At 45.1% G+C, this 16,037-nt stretch overlaps 3 protein-coding genes across 3 annotated transcripts; all 3 read left to right on the forward strand.

Moving 5' to 3' along the window:
• Positions 1 to 2,081: 2,081 nt before the first annotated feature.
• On the forward strand, positions 2,082 to 3,085 carry LOC132251699 (olfactory receptor 14C36-like). The gene has a single exon (XM_059731643.1). The coding sequence runs from the start codon at positions 2,082 to 2,084 to the stop codon at positions 3,036 to 3,038; it is 957 nt and encodes a 318-aa protein (XP_059587626.1). The 3' UTR covers positions 3,039 to 3,085.
• Positions 3,086 to 7,368: 4,283 nt separating this feature from the next.
• On the forward strand, positions 7,369 to 7,980 carry LOC132251889 (olfactory receptor 14C36-like). The gene has a single exon (XM_059731807.1). The coding sequence runs from the start codon at positions 7,369 to 7,371 to the stop codon at positions 7,978 to 7,980; it is 612 nt and encodes a 203-aa protein (XP_059587790.1).
• Positions 7,981 to 12,157: 4,177 nt separating this feature from the next.
• Positions 12,158 to 13,124, forward strand: LOC132251890 (olfactory receptor 14A16-like). Its single transcript, XM_059731808.1, has one exon. The coding sequence runs from the start codon at positions 12,168 to 12,170 to the stop codon at positions 13,122 to 13,124; it is 957 nt and encodes a 318-aa protein (XP_059587791.1). The 5' UTR covers positions 12,158 to 12,167.
• Positions 13,125 to 16,037: the final 2,913 nt, after the last annotated feature.

Consider the following 16,037-nt stretch of genomic DNA (forward strand, 5'->3'; position numbering starts at 1 on the left):
GCATCTCGTAGAGACACACCTAGCCTGGTGCAACTGCCACATGCCATGAACGACACGTGCCCGTGGAAGCTGGCGGGGAATGGCGACTACCTGCAGGTGGCGGTGGTGGCAGCAAATGGGAAGCACCTCCAGGTAGCCATGGTAGTGTTGGCGGCGGAGGCGAGGGGAGTGGCAAGTAGTGACCAGCGGTCATCAACCACCCGCAGACAACACCAGCAATGTTGGAAGTGGCCAGAGGCGATGAGCGACCGTCTGCAGATACTGTCGGCAGTGTTGGCAGTCGGGGGGGTGGGAACTGGCAAGTGGCAACTGCCCACAGGCACCAGTGGTGCTTCTTTCATGGGGAGAACTGCCAATCTCAGGGGGTGCACGTGCTCCCACATACACCCGCTATGCATCACCAATGCCACATGCAACACGCACCCCAGTGACCTGCTGTGGGCACCATATGCCGCAGGCTGGCTCCTCACATCTTATGCCGTGCACGGTGCTGGGGCCGGGTTGTGTTGCGTGTGGTGTGCAGGGCTACGGCTGTACACATGGTACAAGCACCAGATGTAGCCAGCCCACAATGCACGTTGCATGCAGTGCCTCCACTAGACCACCCCTGTGGGCTTGACCTGGCAGATGAGTCCATGTGTGTTTGATACCGCTGCGTTCAAGGGAAGCTGATGGTGGAAGAAATGAGGGGGAGCTGGGACCTGGGATGGACGAGTCAGGGGAAAGTGGTCTAAAGGGCTGTCATATTCATGACAGTAGATTCAGAACCATGACCTTGCTAATGATGGCTGAGCTAATATTTTGTCAATGTGATGCCTTGCAATGGAGCTTGTTTGTCTGAGTCATGGAATACGTTAATTATTTTTAGAATTATTTTTTTGCACCTTACAACCTGACTTTTATTTCCATGTTATTTTCTTATGCAAAACTACGTAGGAACTAACCCAATTGCAGCTTGGTGCCTCCCTGCATGCTAAGGTGCCCAGGCTGGCTAACTGGGACAACAGAGCCAGGTAGAGAAGCTCAGGGCCTTCTCAGAGATCCCATGACTTGTGTTGTGAGGGAGATTAAACCAGAGCACAGCTCTGCTGTTCTGCTAACATCTGTACAGCTCAGACTGTTTACATCTGGGCTTTTCCTTCTGAGCTGTGCAGGACTTCAGGGAATGAGTCCCATGAGCCTTTGGGGAAAAAAACTGAAAAATTGCCATCTTGCTTCACTCCTTTTCTACAAGGCATAGTTGAGGTCAGCTGCACACTCAGAAACCTGGTTGGATTTACGCCAGTCGCTCAGTGACAGAGGGAGCAGAGAAAAACCTCTGAGTTAGGTGTGCTTCTGGGGACCTAGACTAGTGGTCGGGGCAGAGGAGATCTGAGAGATCAACTGGACAAGAGCAAGGATCTTGGCAGGGGAAGCCTGAATATGACACAAGAGACAAGGAAACTTCCACAAAAACAATTTCAGTAAGTTTTCTGTGTCAGTGAAGTGTCATGTCTTAGGAAGATGCAGAAGACAATTAAAAACATTCTAGTTGGAAAACCTGGCTACGAAAATCATACTGCATTGTATGTGTAATAGATTCAAAGCTACAAGAGTCAATGAAGAATGTTTCACTGTTTTTGCTATTAATTCAGATAAAGTTATACAGCTTTTTGGGAGTGGGGTGGAGGGTGGGGTGGGAATAGGACCACTAAGGAAGTCAAATATTATATATCTTTTATTTCACATGCATTTGTTTCCAGCATACATTCTCTAGGTGACATGGATGAATTATAGACTTTTGGATTTAAATAAATAAAAATAAAAAAATACAAATCCTGAGTTGTGGCTGGGATAACATTTTCTTCACTTTCTAAATGGAATATCAAGATATTTTATTTTATGTAGGATCTTGCCAGGGAAAAATAATTTATTAAAATCAAATTTTCCATGAGGCAAAAAATGGAGTATTTACATTCTTACCATGAAATTTTGAGACATTATTGATGGGAATATCACAGTCACTGAGTTTGTTACTCTCCTCCTTACCACTGCCCTTGTTCTACTATACCCAGGACTTGCACGGTGCCCTGGGAGGGAAGATGCCCAACTGCACCACTGTAACCGAGTTCCTCCTCCTGGGCTTCTCGGACACTCGGGAGCTGCAGATCTTACACTTTGTCATCTTTCTGGCAGCGTACCTGGCAGCTCTGGTGGGGAACTTCCTTGTTATCACTGCTGTAACTACGGACCATCACCTCCACAGCCCCATGTACTGGTTTTTGGCAAATTTGTCCATCCTTGACCTTGGATCCATCTCCGTCATTGTCCCTAACTCCATGGCCAATTCTCTCTTAAACACCAGAACAATTTCCTATGCTGGATGTGTGTCCCAGGTCTTTCTCTTCTTCCTCTTTTCTTCAGCTGATTTTTCATTCCTCACCATCATGGCATACGACCGGTACATTGCCATCTGCAAGCCACTGCATTATGAGATAATAATGAACAGAAGAGCTTGCATCCAGATGGCTGCCAGTGCTTGGGCTGCTGGTGTCATATACTCTGCACTGCACACTGGGAACACCTTTAGTCTCCCCTTCTGCCACTCAAATATCATCAACCAGTTCTTCTGTGAAATACCCCAGCTGCTCAAGCTCTCCTACTCTGACACATACCGCAGAGAGCTCTCAGCTCTTGCCTTCAGTGTGTTTCTAGGTTTAGGCTGTTTTGTTTTCATCATTGTGTCTTATGTTCAGATCTTCACCGCAGTGTGGAGAATCCCCTCTGAGCAGGACCGGCAGAAAGCCTTCTCCACCTGCATTCCTCACCTTACTGTTGTCTCCCTGTTTTTTTCCACTACCGGCATTACCTACCTGAAGCCCAACTCTGACTCCCCATCCCCTCTGGATCTCCTGGCAGCTGTTCTATATTCTGTGGTGCCTCCATTGATGAATCCGGTCATCTACAGCATGAGGAACAGGGAGATCCAAGCTGCCCTGAGGAAACTGCACCACAAGCTGATCTGCTCCAGGAACAATATGTCCATCTTTCTTTCATGACTTTGCTTTACTTATATTTTTGTTTTCTAATTTACACATGAACTTAGTTTTTTTCATAGTATTGTGTGAATCCTCCATATATAAAATGAAGGTGGTGGGTTAATTCTGTAACTCTGTAATGTCAAAGACCTGGCTTTTATCATTATGTGCTGACACTGTTGAAGTGGGAAAGTAATGTTTCATGCATCAATTTTACTGTCTTTGCACCATCTAAAATATATCCCATCAATTGCAAGATAATGAAGAATTAAAGAGTTTTGTTTACTAATTGGTGCAATCAATTATTCAGAAGACAGAATATACAGGCAAATCTCCAGATGATGCGAAACTCAAATGAAGTGCAAGTAGTTTAGGGGACAGGAATAGAGTTCAGATGGATGTGGATCGATTGGGGAGCTGGGCTTGAAACAATAAGACGAAGGCAAAGGAAATAAATTCAAGTTGCTGCACATAGGGGAGAATAATCAAAAGCACAAATACAGCTTGGGTTATAAATGCATGGTATCATTGTTGAAAAGGTGGGTCACAGACTCAATATGAACCAGCAATTTGATGCAACTACAGAAACATGAATGCAGTTTTAGGCTGCAAAAACAGGAATATTAGACGTAAAACAAGGGTGTAGGTTGTAGCCGTGTTGGTCTAAGGACACAGGCAGACAAGGTACGTAGCGTGAATATGATACTTTTCATTAGACCAACTTACATAGTTGGAAACATTTTTCGTAGCTAGCATTTGGATTTAAAAGCCTGGAAGAGCACACACCAACAGCAGATGCTTCCCCAGACTGACAAAGGGGTGTGAAACCCAAAAGCTTCCTAAGAAAGATGTCAAACATGGGAGGTGATAGTACCACTCGACATGGTGCTAGTTAGGCTTCACCTAAACTACTGTGTGAATTTCTGGGCTTCACATCTTAAGAAGGAAAATGAAACAGTTAAAAAAGTTCAGAGATAGGTGACAAACATGATAAATGGTTGGAAGGCAAGACAAGTTAAGGAGAGATGGAGAGAACTAGGCATATTTAGCTTGCAGAAAAGGTCATTAAGAGGCAGATCACAGCAGTCTTGAAATATCTGAAAAACTGTTGTACAGAAGAGGGTGAATAATTGTTCTCCCTTGTTGAATAGGGAAGCACATCAAGCTTCAGATGACAGCAAAGTAGATTTAGATTAGATTTCAAGGGGGAAAGCACCCTTGTTTCTAGAGCAGTACGGATGTGGAATAGACTGCCCAGGGACGTTGTGGAGTGTCCTTCATTTCAGGTTTTCAAAAAGAGGATAGTCATTGCTCACGGATGATTTAGGAGTAACAGTCTTGCATTTGTGCAGGGGGTGGCCGACATGATCCTTGAGGCCCCTTCTAACACTATGAGTTTATTATTATCATCATTGTAATAGCATTATGAATACATAGTGGATTAAAACAGTCAACTGCAAGTGAATGGACACTGAGACAGAAGGATTACTGTGCGTCTTATTACACAATCTCTTCTTTTTTTCTTTTTCTTTTTAGAGGGTAGACAGACAGATGGGTACTAGTCTTCCTAATATTTCATGCACGTGTGAACTGCTGGACCTCGAGTTGACATTGTTAGGGTAGCAATATGGATTTTGGATGCTGGAGTAACGATAGGGTATTTGAGGAGTGCTGAGCGTGCAGCTGAATGAAGGCTTTTACCTGTGTCTCAGCAAAAATCTGCTGGTCACAAGATTGGCTGATATATTAAAAGGTAACCTCAGGAAAAGCTGCTGGTCACAAGGCTAGCTGACATATTAAAATGTGAAAAGAAGATCCCATGTAACAAAAAGGATCGAAGGCCAGACCCATGGATGGTAGGTTGGGGAGGGATCGTGCACCCATCCTGCTAAATGAGGTCCCCCAACTGGCTGGTGGGTCTGAGCCTGGTTCCTCCTCTCCCCACTGCAGCACTGCTCAATTTAAAGGGGTATACATACACAGGGTGCCGCCCCCAGCTGTTCCCAGCCCCGTTCAAGGGAAGGCTGATTTTGGTATCCCCCTGCAGCAGGGGCGTGTGAGCTTCTGCTGCTTTCAGATCTGCTCAGAAGACAAGGGCTTTGCCCCAGCTCAGAGTCCTCTAATTATGTTTTCTGGCATGCAGTACAAGGTGTATGTATATGTTGTCCAGCTTCTTACCCCCTCACATCTTCTCCCCGCAGTCCCACTGCTGCTTAGCCCCACTGCCAGGCATAAGGCATCAGAGGGCCTGGGATCCCAAGATCCGTGCAGCTGGGAGCTGCCCCCCACTTCAGGACAGCTCCCGCCTCTCTCCAAAACTCAGGCTTGTCCCCTGTGCTCCCTGCCAGCCCAGGGCTGGCACCAGGGAAGCCTGGAGCTCCCCCTGGCTACTGCGGGGGGGCAAAGCAGGGCAGGTGGATAGGAACAGCCCTGTATTCAACTGCTCCCACTGGGAGCAGATTTGCTCCTGATGCAGGTGCACATGTATACACGTGCCCAGGCGCAATTTAGTGGGTTGATAGTTTTTACCATGCAACACTTTTTGCCATATTGTGCTGAGATGCTAAATCAGAGCAGTGTAACAGCTGTATATCTCACTGGGCTGCAAGCTTGGTGGATGCACCATGTCTAGTACCCTTTGCATAAAGGCCAGCAAATGCTTGCACTGGGTGCCATGGCTTTTCCAAGCAGGAAAATACACTATGCACCATGCATGCTTTTTATTGGACTATCTGCAATGTAATTCGAGCCCTCGCTGCAAACTGAGGGCTCCAATTGGCTGTGCTTGTGCTTTAAAGCACCCATAATGTGGGAAAGGTGGAGAGTAGGATCCAATTCCAGCTTTGAGAGAGACAGGGGCGGAGGCACAGCCCTCCACTCCTGCACTGGAACGGGAGCTGAGGCTTGCTCCAGGAGCTGACACGCCAGTGATCAGTCAGCGACTGGGAGGCGGAGTGGGGGTCCCCTCACAGCCAATCTTGCCGATTTGGCAATTCTAAGCCCCACGGCAGAGATTCAGTATTGCCCAGCAACACCAGAATTACAATCCCACCTCAGTCATTACATCCAGATTTGGTTGTTTTCCAGAAAAAATGTCTGGAGGAGGGAGAACTCAGTAAGTCCCACAGTTGATCCCCCTGAAAATGTCTTTACTTATCTGAGTGCCTCTCAAGTTAGGGTTGGGGGATGCAAGAAAGTGAGATGAGGAAATGCATAGTGAGAAGCATCCCTTGCTCAAAATACTTTCATGTTCTTGTATCCAAATGACAAAGATCAATGACACAATGTGGAGATAACAGAAGGATGGCATTGGCCTATCATGCCATAGAGATGACTGTCCAGATGGGGATAGGGACCATATAAATTGGCAAATAGCCACATGGCAGGCACTACTCAGACTCATTTCAGACGAGGTGACACTTAGGATGGTGTCTATGCATATGCAGTATATACCAGGGAAGGGGAAAGGTGGGTGTGCTAGCAGCTTATTGACCAGCTTCTTATTGTAGTCACAAGTGCTGTGTTGCCTGACCTTGATGTTTGCTGAGCTTCTTGCTGTTCTTGTTGTTGCTATTAAAAATCAAATAAAAATGCTGTACTCTGGTCTGCCAATTTGATGAAGGGAGATGGCTTCATAGTGAGATCTGAAATGAGGTGAATGAGAGCATGAAGCAATGAAAAGGCAAACCCACTGAGATATTGCATAACCAATATTCATAATTATAAACCTTGTTTTGTTCTGGAAGAGTCTCTTTTGTGTGGTTTGGTTTTATATATATAAAACCACTGTTAAGGATGTTTGTGGAGCTCTTTTATACTCAAAAAGACATATTCCCAGCAATACTACTTTCCACTGACAATTTTACAGCACTTAAAGTCAGTACTGACAGTTAGTTCATGAGCTGTATCTGATATGAGATTGCCTCCTTTTATATTTGTAACATTAATCCTGGCAACTATTCTTGTCCTTTCTTCACAGGCTTGGCACTATGCGCTGAAGAGGGAAATGTCCAACCAAACCACCATGACTGAATTCCTGCTCCTGGGCTTTTCTGATATTTGGGAACTGCAGATCTTACACTTTGTTATCTGTCTCGCAGCGTACTTGGCAGCCCTGATGGGGAATCTCCTCATCATCACAATTGTAACTCTTAACTGTGAACTTCATTTTCCCATGTTCTTTTTCTTGATTAATTTGTCCGTTGTGGACCTTGGCTCCATTGCAGTGACCGTGCCCAAATCCATGTCTAACTCTTTATTGAACACCAGGTTGATTACCTACTCTGGATGTGTTGCCCAAGTGTTTTGTCTCCTCTGCTTCTTGGGAGCAAATTTATCCCTTCTCACGGTCATGGCATATGACCGATACATTGCTGTCTGCAAACCACTGTATTATGGGATAATAATGAACAGAAGAGCTTGTGTCCAGATGGCTGCCTGTGCTTGGACTGCTAGTGTCATCTACTCTGCACTGCACACTGGGAACACCTTTAGTCTCCCCTTCTGCCACTCAAATACCATCAACCAGTTCTTCTGTGAAGTGCCCCAGTTGCTCAAGCTCTCCTGCTCTGACACATACTGCAGAGAGCTAGCAGCTCTTGTCTTCAGTGTGTTTTTAGCTCTTGGTTGTTTTGTTTTCATCGTTGTGTCGTATGTTCAGATCTTCACCGCAGTGTGGAGAATCCCCTTTGAGCAGGGCCGGCAGAAAGCCTTCTCCACTTGCATTCCTCACCTGATTGTGGTCTCCCTGTTTATCTTCACTGGTGTCTTTGCCTACGTGAAACCCACCTCCTACTTCCCATCCTCTCTAGATCTTCTGACAGCTGTTCTGTATTCTGTGGTTCCTCCAATGGTAAATCCATTCATCCATAGCATGAGGAACAAGGAGATCAAATGTGCTCTGAGAAAACTGCTCCAAAGGCAGATGCTCTCCAAGAACAGCATGTCCCTTTTTACTTTGTGAGTTTGGTATACTACTTTGTTTCTTTAGATCTATAATGAAATCATGAAATTAAGTTTTCATAATGTCGTGTGCATTCTGCTTATGAAACATGACAGTTCTCAGCTATGTTCAGCAGTGCGATAAAGTCTGTGTTACTCAACTAGAGCCATTTTGTGTTAGCATTGTTGAAGTGCAAGTGAAAAAGTCTGGTGTTCCTTGTGCCACCTCAAATAAATCCTTTTAATTCCAAGATGATGATGACTTGTGGGGTGTGGTTTTCTAAATGATATGATGAAAGATTTGGATGGCAGAATAGAGAGCTGCCTGAGAAAATTTGTGGCTGGCACAAAACTGGGAAGGCTTGCAAGCACCCCGGAGGACAAGAGTGGAATACGAATGATTTTAATAGATCATCTGATTATCTAACTGGGTGAGAGGTAACAGGGTGAAAGCCAGTATGGATAAATTTAAGATGCTACATCCAGGAAAAAGTAATGAAAAGCACAAATACAGAATGGGAGATAAGTGCCAGGGAGCCAGCATTTATGTGAAGGATCCAGGAGTTTTGGGAGATCACAGACTCAACATAAATTGGCAGTTTGGTGCAAATGTAAAGAAAGCAAATGCAATTTTTTAGCTGTCTTAATAGGTGCAAGACACTTGAGGTGACGGTGACACTTCTTAGTGCTGGTCTGGGCTTCGCTTTTTAAGAAGGAAAGGGAGAGGTTGGAGGAGGTATCCAGGTGGGCGAGAAATGAAATAATAAAGTCTTTGAAAGGCAGCCTGTCTAAGAAAAATTTGACGGAACTGGGCAAGGTTAGTTAGGGCCAGATAATCCTTAGAGTTATTTTCAATGCTGATTGATGATAATGTTCAGGATTATTGCTTCTGCAGTAGACTCACAAGTCTAATGTAAATATAGCATGAGTAAGGATGGAAAATTAAGTATGTCCCTAACAGTTGTTTAACCTACATTTAATCTTACCAAGTTAGGTAAAAATTCTAGTATTGTATATATTCTATAATATATTTTAATATTTTTTTCTCCAAAGTTGCAAGGAGCGCTATCGGGATGTCTTTGTAATGCTATGTAATGGACACATCAATATGATAGAGCAGGGGATCACCAACATTTTCCATTTTTAGGCAAGATTGACCCAGCTCAGGGGAAAACTAGGCTGATACCAAAACCAGGTGACTACTACCACTTTTTGACAGTGCTGCTTCTTTTTGGTGCCCAGCTGCAGTACAGCACCGCGCAGAGGAAGAGAATGCCTCTGTTAGCAAAAGACCTTCCTCCACAGGGTGGATACAATGGGGTCATGGGCTCTAGATTGTCAACTGCTGTGATGAAGTCCAGACAAAACTGATAAGGTCAAAATGAAATATTTTCAGACTGCTTGGTTCATTTAAAAAAAATAAATCTCAATTTGGGGATTGAGAAAGGTTGATATTTTAAAAATTCTCCCATGATGGGATCATTGCTTCTGGCCATGGGAACATCCATGAAGAGAGCGAATTCCAAGCACCATAAATCTTCTATCTGCTGGACTCCAACCAACTCCTGTACCAAGTGGGAGCTGCCACTACAGTCAGTTAATATGGAGGCTGAAGGACAGAGACACATATTGTCAGATCAGGCTCTGGCATCTGTCACGTTCAGATCAAGAGAAATCAGGTCCATGAACGAGTCTCTGATCTCTTGATGCTCCTTGTGGAGCCTGCCTGGCATGGGCTGTACATGGCATGAGGCTGCATGGGGATGTCTGCTTGATGTGGCACCTGTGCCAGGCTAGCCCTGTGTACTAGACTGGGGGGTTGTCTAGATTGGGCTCATTAACCCACCCTACCCACAGGATCCAGTGTGCACAGTCAGCTACACGTCTGCCCCACTGGGCAGTTTTTACTGTGCAGTTATTCAGTATTTGCTTTAGCAAGAACTAAATGAACACACAGTACCCGCCATGACTGTGCAGTCCCGAAGGTGCACAGGTCATTTCAAACCCTACTGTGCAGGAGCAATCAAATAATACTCAGGAGATCATTGATACTGCATGGTAGCAGCGGCATCACAGTTAGAGCCCGCCAATGCTACGTTGTCACAGCGATGAACAATATCCCTGTAGATCATCACTACAGCGACCTAGCATCTTGTATAGACACATTTAGCCTGGTGCAAACGCTACATGCCATGAATGAGACATGCCTCCGGAAGTTGTGGGGGGAACGGCGACTGCCTGCAGGTGGCGATGGTGGCAGCGAACAAGGAGCTCCCGCAGGCAGCCATGGTAGTGTCGGCGGTGCGAGATGGGGGAATGGCGAGCGCTGACGGGCAGTAAGCGACCACCTGCAGAAACCACCAGCCGCGTTGGCAGTGGCCAGCGGCAATCTGACACCATCCACAGATGCTGTCAGCAGTGTTGGCAGTCGGCGGGGAGGGCAGGTGGTACTGGCAAGTGGCAACTGCCCACAAGCAACGGCAGTGATTCTTCAGGGAGTGCACCACCAATCTCAGGGAGTGCACATGCACCTGCATACACCCCTAGGCATCGCCAATGCCACGTGCAGTACGCACCCCCAGTGACCTGCTGTGGGTAACATGTGCCGCAGGCTGGCCCCTCACATCTAATGCTGTGCACGGTGCTGGGGCCGGGTTGTGTTGTGTGTGGTGTGCAGGGCTAGAGCTGTACACATGGGGCAAGCACCACATGTAACCAGTCCACAATGCACGTTGTATGTGTGCCTCTACTAGACCACCCCTGTGGGCTTGATTTGGCAGCTGCAGTCCATCTGTGTTTGACACCGCTGGGTTCAAGGGAAGCTGATGATGGAAGAAATGCGGGGGAGCTGGGACCTGGGATGTATACGAGTCAGGGGAAAGTGGTCCTTGGGGCTGTAGATACAGAACCAGGACCCTGCTAATGATTGCTGAGCTAATATTTTGTCAATGTGATGCCTTGCAACGGAGCTTGTTTGTCTGAGTTATGGAATATATTAACTATATTTAGAATTATTTTTTTTGCACCTTACAACTTGACTTTTTCCTTGTGTTATTTTCTCATGTAAAACTATGTAGGAACTAACCCAATTGCAACTCAGTGCCTCCCCGCATGCTAAGGTGCCCAGGCTGGCTAACTGGGACAACAGAGCCAGATAGAGAAGCTCAGGGCCTTCTCAGAGATCCCATCACTTGTGTTGTGAGGGAGATTAAAGTAGAGCATGGCGCTTCTGTTCAACTCAGACTGTTTACATCTGAGATTTTCCTTCTGAGCTGTGCAGGACTCCAGGGAATGAGTCCCATGAGCCTTTGGAAGAAAACAAGGGCAAAATTGCTGTCTTGCTTCACTCCTTTTCTACAAGGCGAGGTTGAGGTCAGCTGCACACTCAGAAACCTGGTTGGATTTACTCCATTTGCTCAGTGACAGAGGGAGCAGAGAAAGACCTCTGAGTTAGCTGTGCTTCTGGGGACCTAGACTAGTGGTCGGGGCAGAGGAGATCTGAGAGATCAACTGGACAAGAGCAAAGGATCTCAACAGGGGAAGCCTGAATACAACACAAGAGATAAGAAAGCTTCCACAGAAACAATTTCAGTAAGTTTTCTGCATCAGTGAACTGTCCTCTCTTAGTAAGATGCAGAGGAGATTTAAGAATATAAAATTTGGAAAACCTGGTTACGAAAATCATACTGCATTGTATGTATAATAGATTCAAAGCTACAAGAGTTAATGAAGAATATTTCACTGTTTTTGCTATTAATTCAGATGAAGTTATAAATTTTATTGGGAGTTGGGTGGAGAGTGGGGTAGAAATAGGACCTCTAAGGAAGTCAAATTTTATATATCCTTTATTTCACGTGTATTTGTTTCTAACATACATTTTCTTGGTGAGATGGATAAATTATAGACTTTTGGATTTAAATCAATAAAAATAAAAAGATTAAAATCCTGAGTTGTGGCTTGGCTAACATTTTCTTCACTTTCTAAATGGAATATCAAAATAATTGATTTTATGTAGGGTCTTGCCAGGGAAAAATAAGTTATTAAAATCAAATTTTCTATGAGGCAAAAAAAGGAATATTTACATTTTTAGCATGAAATCTGGGGATGTTATTGATGGGAATATCAAAGCCACTGAGTTGGTTACTCTCCTCCTTACCACTGCCCTTGTTCTATTATACCCAGGACTTGCACGGTGCCCTGGGAAGGAAGATGCCCAACTGCACCACTGTAACCGAGTTCCTCCTCCTGGGCTTCTCTGAGATTCGGCAGCTGCAGATCTTGCACTTTGTCATCTTTCTCGCAGCGTACCTGGCAGCTCTGGTGGGGAACCTCCTTGTTATCACTGCTGTAACTACGGACCAACACCTCCACAGCCCCATGTACTACTTTTTGGCAAATTTCTCCATTCTTGACCTTGGATCCATCTCCGTCATTGTCCCTAAGTCCATGGCCAATTCTCTCTTAAACAACAGGATAATTTCCTATGCTGGGTGTGTGTCCCAGGTCTTTTTCTTCTTCCTTTTTTGTACAGCTGGTTTTGCACTCCTAACTATCATGGCATATGACCGATACATTGCCATCTGTAAGCCACTGCATTATGGGATAATTATGAACAGGAGAGCTTGCATCCAGATGGTTGCCAGTACGTGGGTTGCTGGTGCCATCAACTCTGCACTGCACACTGGGAACACCTTTAGTCTCCCCTTCTGCCACTCAAATATCATCAACCAGTTCTTCTGTGAAATACCCCAGCTGCTCAAGCTCTCCTGCTCTGACACATACCACAGAGAGCTGGCAGCAATTGTCTTCAGTTTCTGTTCATGTTTGGGCTGTTTTGTTTTCATCATTGTGTCATATGTTCAGATCTTCACCGCAGTGTGGAGAATCCCCTCTGAGCAGGGCCGGCAGAAAGCCTTCTCCACCTGCATTCCTCACCTTATCGTGGTCTCCCTGTTTCTTTCCACTAGTGGCATTACCTTTCTGAAGCCCGTCTCTGACTCCCCGTCCCCTCTGGATCTCCTGGCAGCTGTTTTGTATTCTGTGGTGCCTCCATTGATGAATCCGGTCATCTACAGCATGAGGAACAGAGAGATCCAAGCTGCCCTCAAGCAACTTCTTCACAGGCTGATCCTCTCCAAAACCAATCTGCCCATCTTTGTTTCATGACTTTACTTTACTTTACTTATGTTTCTTTTATAATTAACTCATGATATCATTGTTTTCATACTATAGTGTGCAACCTATTTACAGAAAATTAAGGTGGTGGGTTAATTCTGTAGCTTTGTATGTATAATGACACTTGATTTGGGTCATTTTGTGTAAACACTGTTGAAGTGCTAAAGTAATTCTACCATTGGTTCCACCTCAAATAAATGCCACCAATTGCAAGAGGATGAATGGAAGACTTTTGTTTACCAGTTGGTGTAATCCATTATTTGGATATAGGCAAATATTCAGGTTCTGCGAAGGTGGGATGAACTGCAGACACTTTAGAGGACAGGCACACAATTCAGATGGATGTGGATAGACTGGGAATCTGGGCTAGAAACAACGAGACGGAGTCCAAGGAAACAAAAGCAGTTGCTGTGCCTAGGGGAGAATAATCAAAAGCACAGATACAAATTGGGTTATAAATGGCTGTGTGGTATGATTGTTGAAAAGGATCTGCAGGGTCTGGTGGCTCACAGACTCCATATGAATCACCAATTTGATGTAGCTACAGAAATATTAATGCAGTTTTGTGCTGCAACAACAGAAGTATTAGATGTAAAACATGGGAGGTGATAGTACCACTCAACATGGTGCTAGTTAGGCTTCACCTAAACGACTGTGTGAATTTCTGGGCTTCACATTTTAAGAAGTAATATGAAGAAGTTAGAAAGAAAGTTAGAAGTTCAAAGATAGGCGACAAAAATGATAAATGGTTGAAACACAAGTCATGTTAAGGAGAGATGGAGAGAAGTAGGCATATTTAGCTTGAAGAAAAGGTAATTAAGAGACCGATCGCTGTTGAAATATCTGAAAAAGTGCCGTACAGAAAAGGTTGAACAATTGTTCTCCCTTGTTGAATAGGGAAGCACATCAAGCTTCAGATGACAGCAAAGTTGATTTGGATTAGATTTCAGGGGGAAAAGCACCCTTGTTTCTAGACCAGTGCGGACGTGGAACAGACTGCCCAGGGACGTTGTGGAGTTTCCTTTATTTCAGGTTTTCAAAAAGAGGATAGTCATTGCTCAAGGATGATTTAGGAGTAACAGTCTTGTATTTGTGCAGCAGGGTGGACGACATGATCCTGGAGGCCCTGTCTAACCTTATGAGTTTATTATTATCATCATTGTAATAGCATCATGAATACATAGTGGATTAAAACAGTCAACTGCAAGTGAATGGACACTGAGACAGTAGGATTATTTTGTGTCTTATTATGCAATCTCTCTTTTTTTTCTTTTTCCTTTGGAGGGTAGACAGACAGATGGGTACTAGTCCTCCTAATAGTTCATGCATGTGTGAACTGCTGGAACTCGAGTTGACATGACTTACGTTTTGTGAACTTGTCCGGTTATACTAACACAGCACTTTTCAAATAAGTTTTAAGGGAAATTTGCTGATCAACTTTGCTACTGATCACAAAACACATTACTGTGTTTTGATCATAGTAAGGGAGGGTTACCACATCACTGGGGAAAAACGTTCAGGGTCATAGATATCTGTTCACTGCTGCTTAAACAAGTTGAGGTTTTTTTTAAAAATACCCTAAAGAAAGTTAGGTGCTTATTTTAAATGAGATTTAAGGTCTCAAACTCACTTGCCTGTTTCAAAATATTCATAGGATCCTAGGACTGGAAGGGAGAGTATTGCTTCCTCCGATTATAGGTTTGGTCCTAATACAAGAACGCTGTTCTCTGGGTGCATCTATTCATGCAATTAGCACAGCCGAATGAACTCCAGCACAGTTCTTGCTGGAGTTTCTTGTTCCTGGGTGCAGAATTAGAGTAGATGGCATTAGATTAGCAATTTGCTCCCAGTCACCTTAGGCAGTGGAGGGGCCACAGAGGACAGGGGGTGGGGTGGGAGACCTGTTCATGGCTCCTGTGTGGAGATCAGGATCTCAGTCCAGCTTGATGGTGCTGGCTTGGGGTGATGCCTTGTGCCCAAGTGTTTGTGGAGTGGGGGAAGGGGAGCGGTAACCATTGCCGGGACTGGGGAGAGGGGAGACACATCAGGACTTTCCTGTAGGGTTTGTTAAAGACGCCATCAGCATGCCAATGTGGGAAAGAAGGATCACATGTAATGAAGAGGATCGAAGGCCAGACCTGTGGAGGGTGGGTGGGTGGCAGAGCGGTCATGGCTGGTCCTGCTGAATGAGGTCCCCCAACTGGCTGGTGGGTCTGAACCTGGTTCCTCCTCTCCCCACTGCAGCTCTGGTCAGTTTAAAGGGCAATAAGTACAGCGTGTGCAGCCCCCAGCCATTCCCAGCCTGGAGCTCCCTCTGGCTGCTGCAAGGGTCAATGTGGGGCAGATGGGCAGGAACAGCCCTACACTCAACTGCTCCCGCTGCCCCCCCAACAACCCTCCCACCTCTCCCCTCCCCACTGCTGTACATAACTGGATTGATTATTGGATCCACCATGGAATAGATTATGGTTTCTATGAGGTCAAGAGCTGATGGGGAGCTGGAGATAGGTTACATATAGGGAAAGGTACACATGCTTATAAGCAAGGAGAACAGAATGAGGTGAGGAAGGAAGGTGAGAAGTCTTTGTGCTTTCCTTGCTCAGATGGGCACTGTGTTGAAGATCTGAATGTAAGATACCATTATGAAGAGTAAACAGGTCTAAAGTTATGCAAACACCAACAGCAATTATCTCAAGGTGTATATGGTACAAGTCAGAGCAAGTGAGCTTGATTAGCTGAGGGATTTCACAGAAGAACTGGTTGACGATATTAGCTTCCTGGAAAGATACACTAAAGGTGTTACCAGTGTGCAGGACAGAATATAGAAAACCACAAATCCATACACTGGCTGCCATTTATCTGCCAGCTCTCCTGTTCAAGATTGTCTCATAGTGCAGTGTTTTG

Source organism: Alligator mississippiensis, chromosome 7 (assembly GCF_030867095.1).
Source record: "Alligator mississippiensis isolate rAllMis1 chromosome 7, rAllMis1, whole genome shotgun sequence".
Taxonomy (NCBI): domain Eukaryota; kingdom Metazoa; phylum Chordata; order Crocodylia; family Alligatoridae; genus Alligator; species Alligator mississippiensis.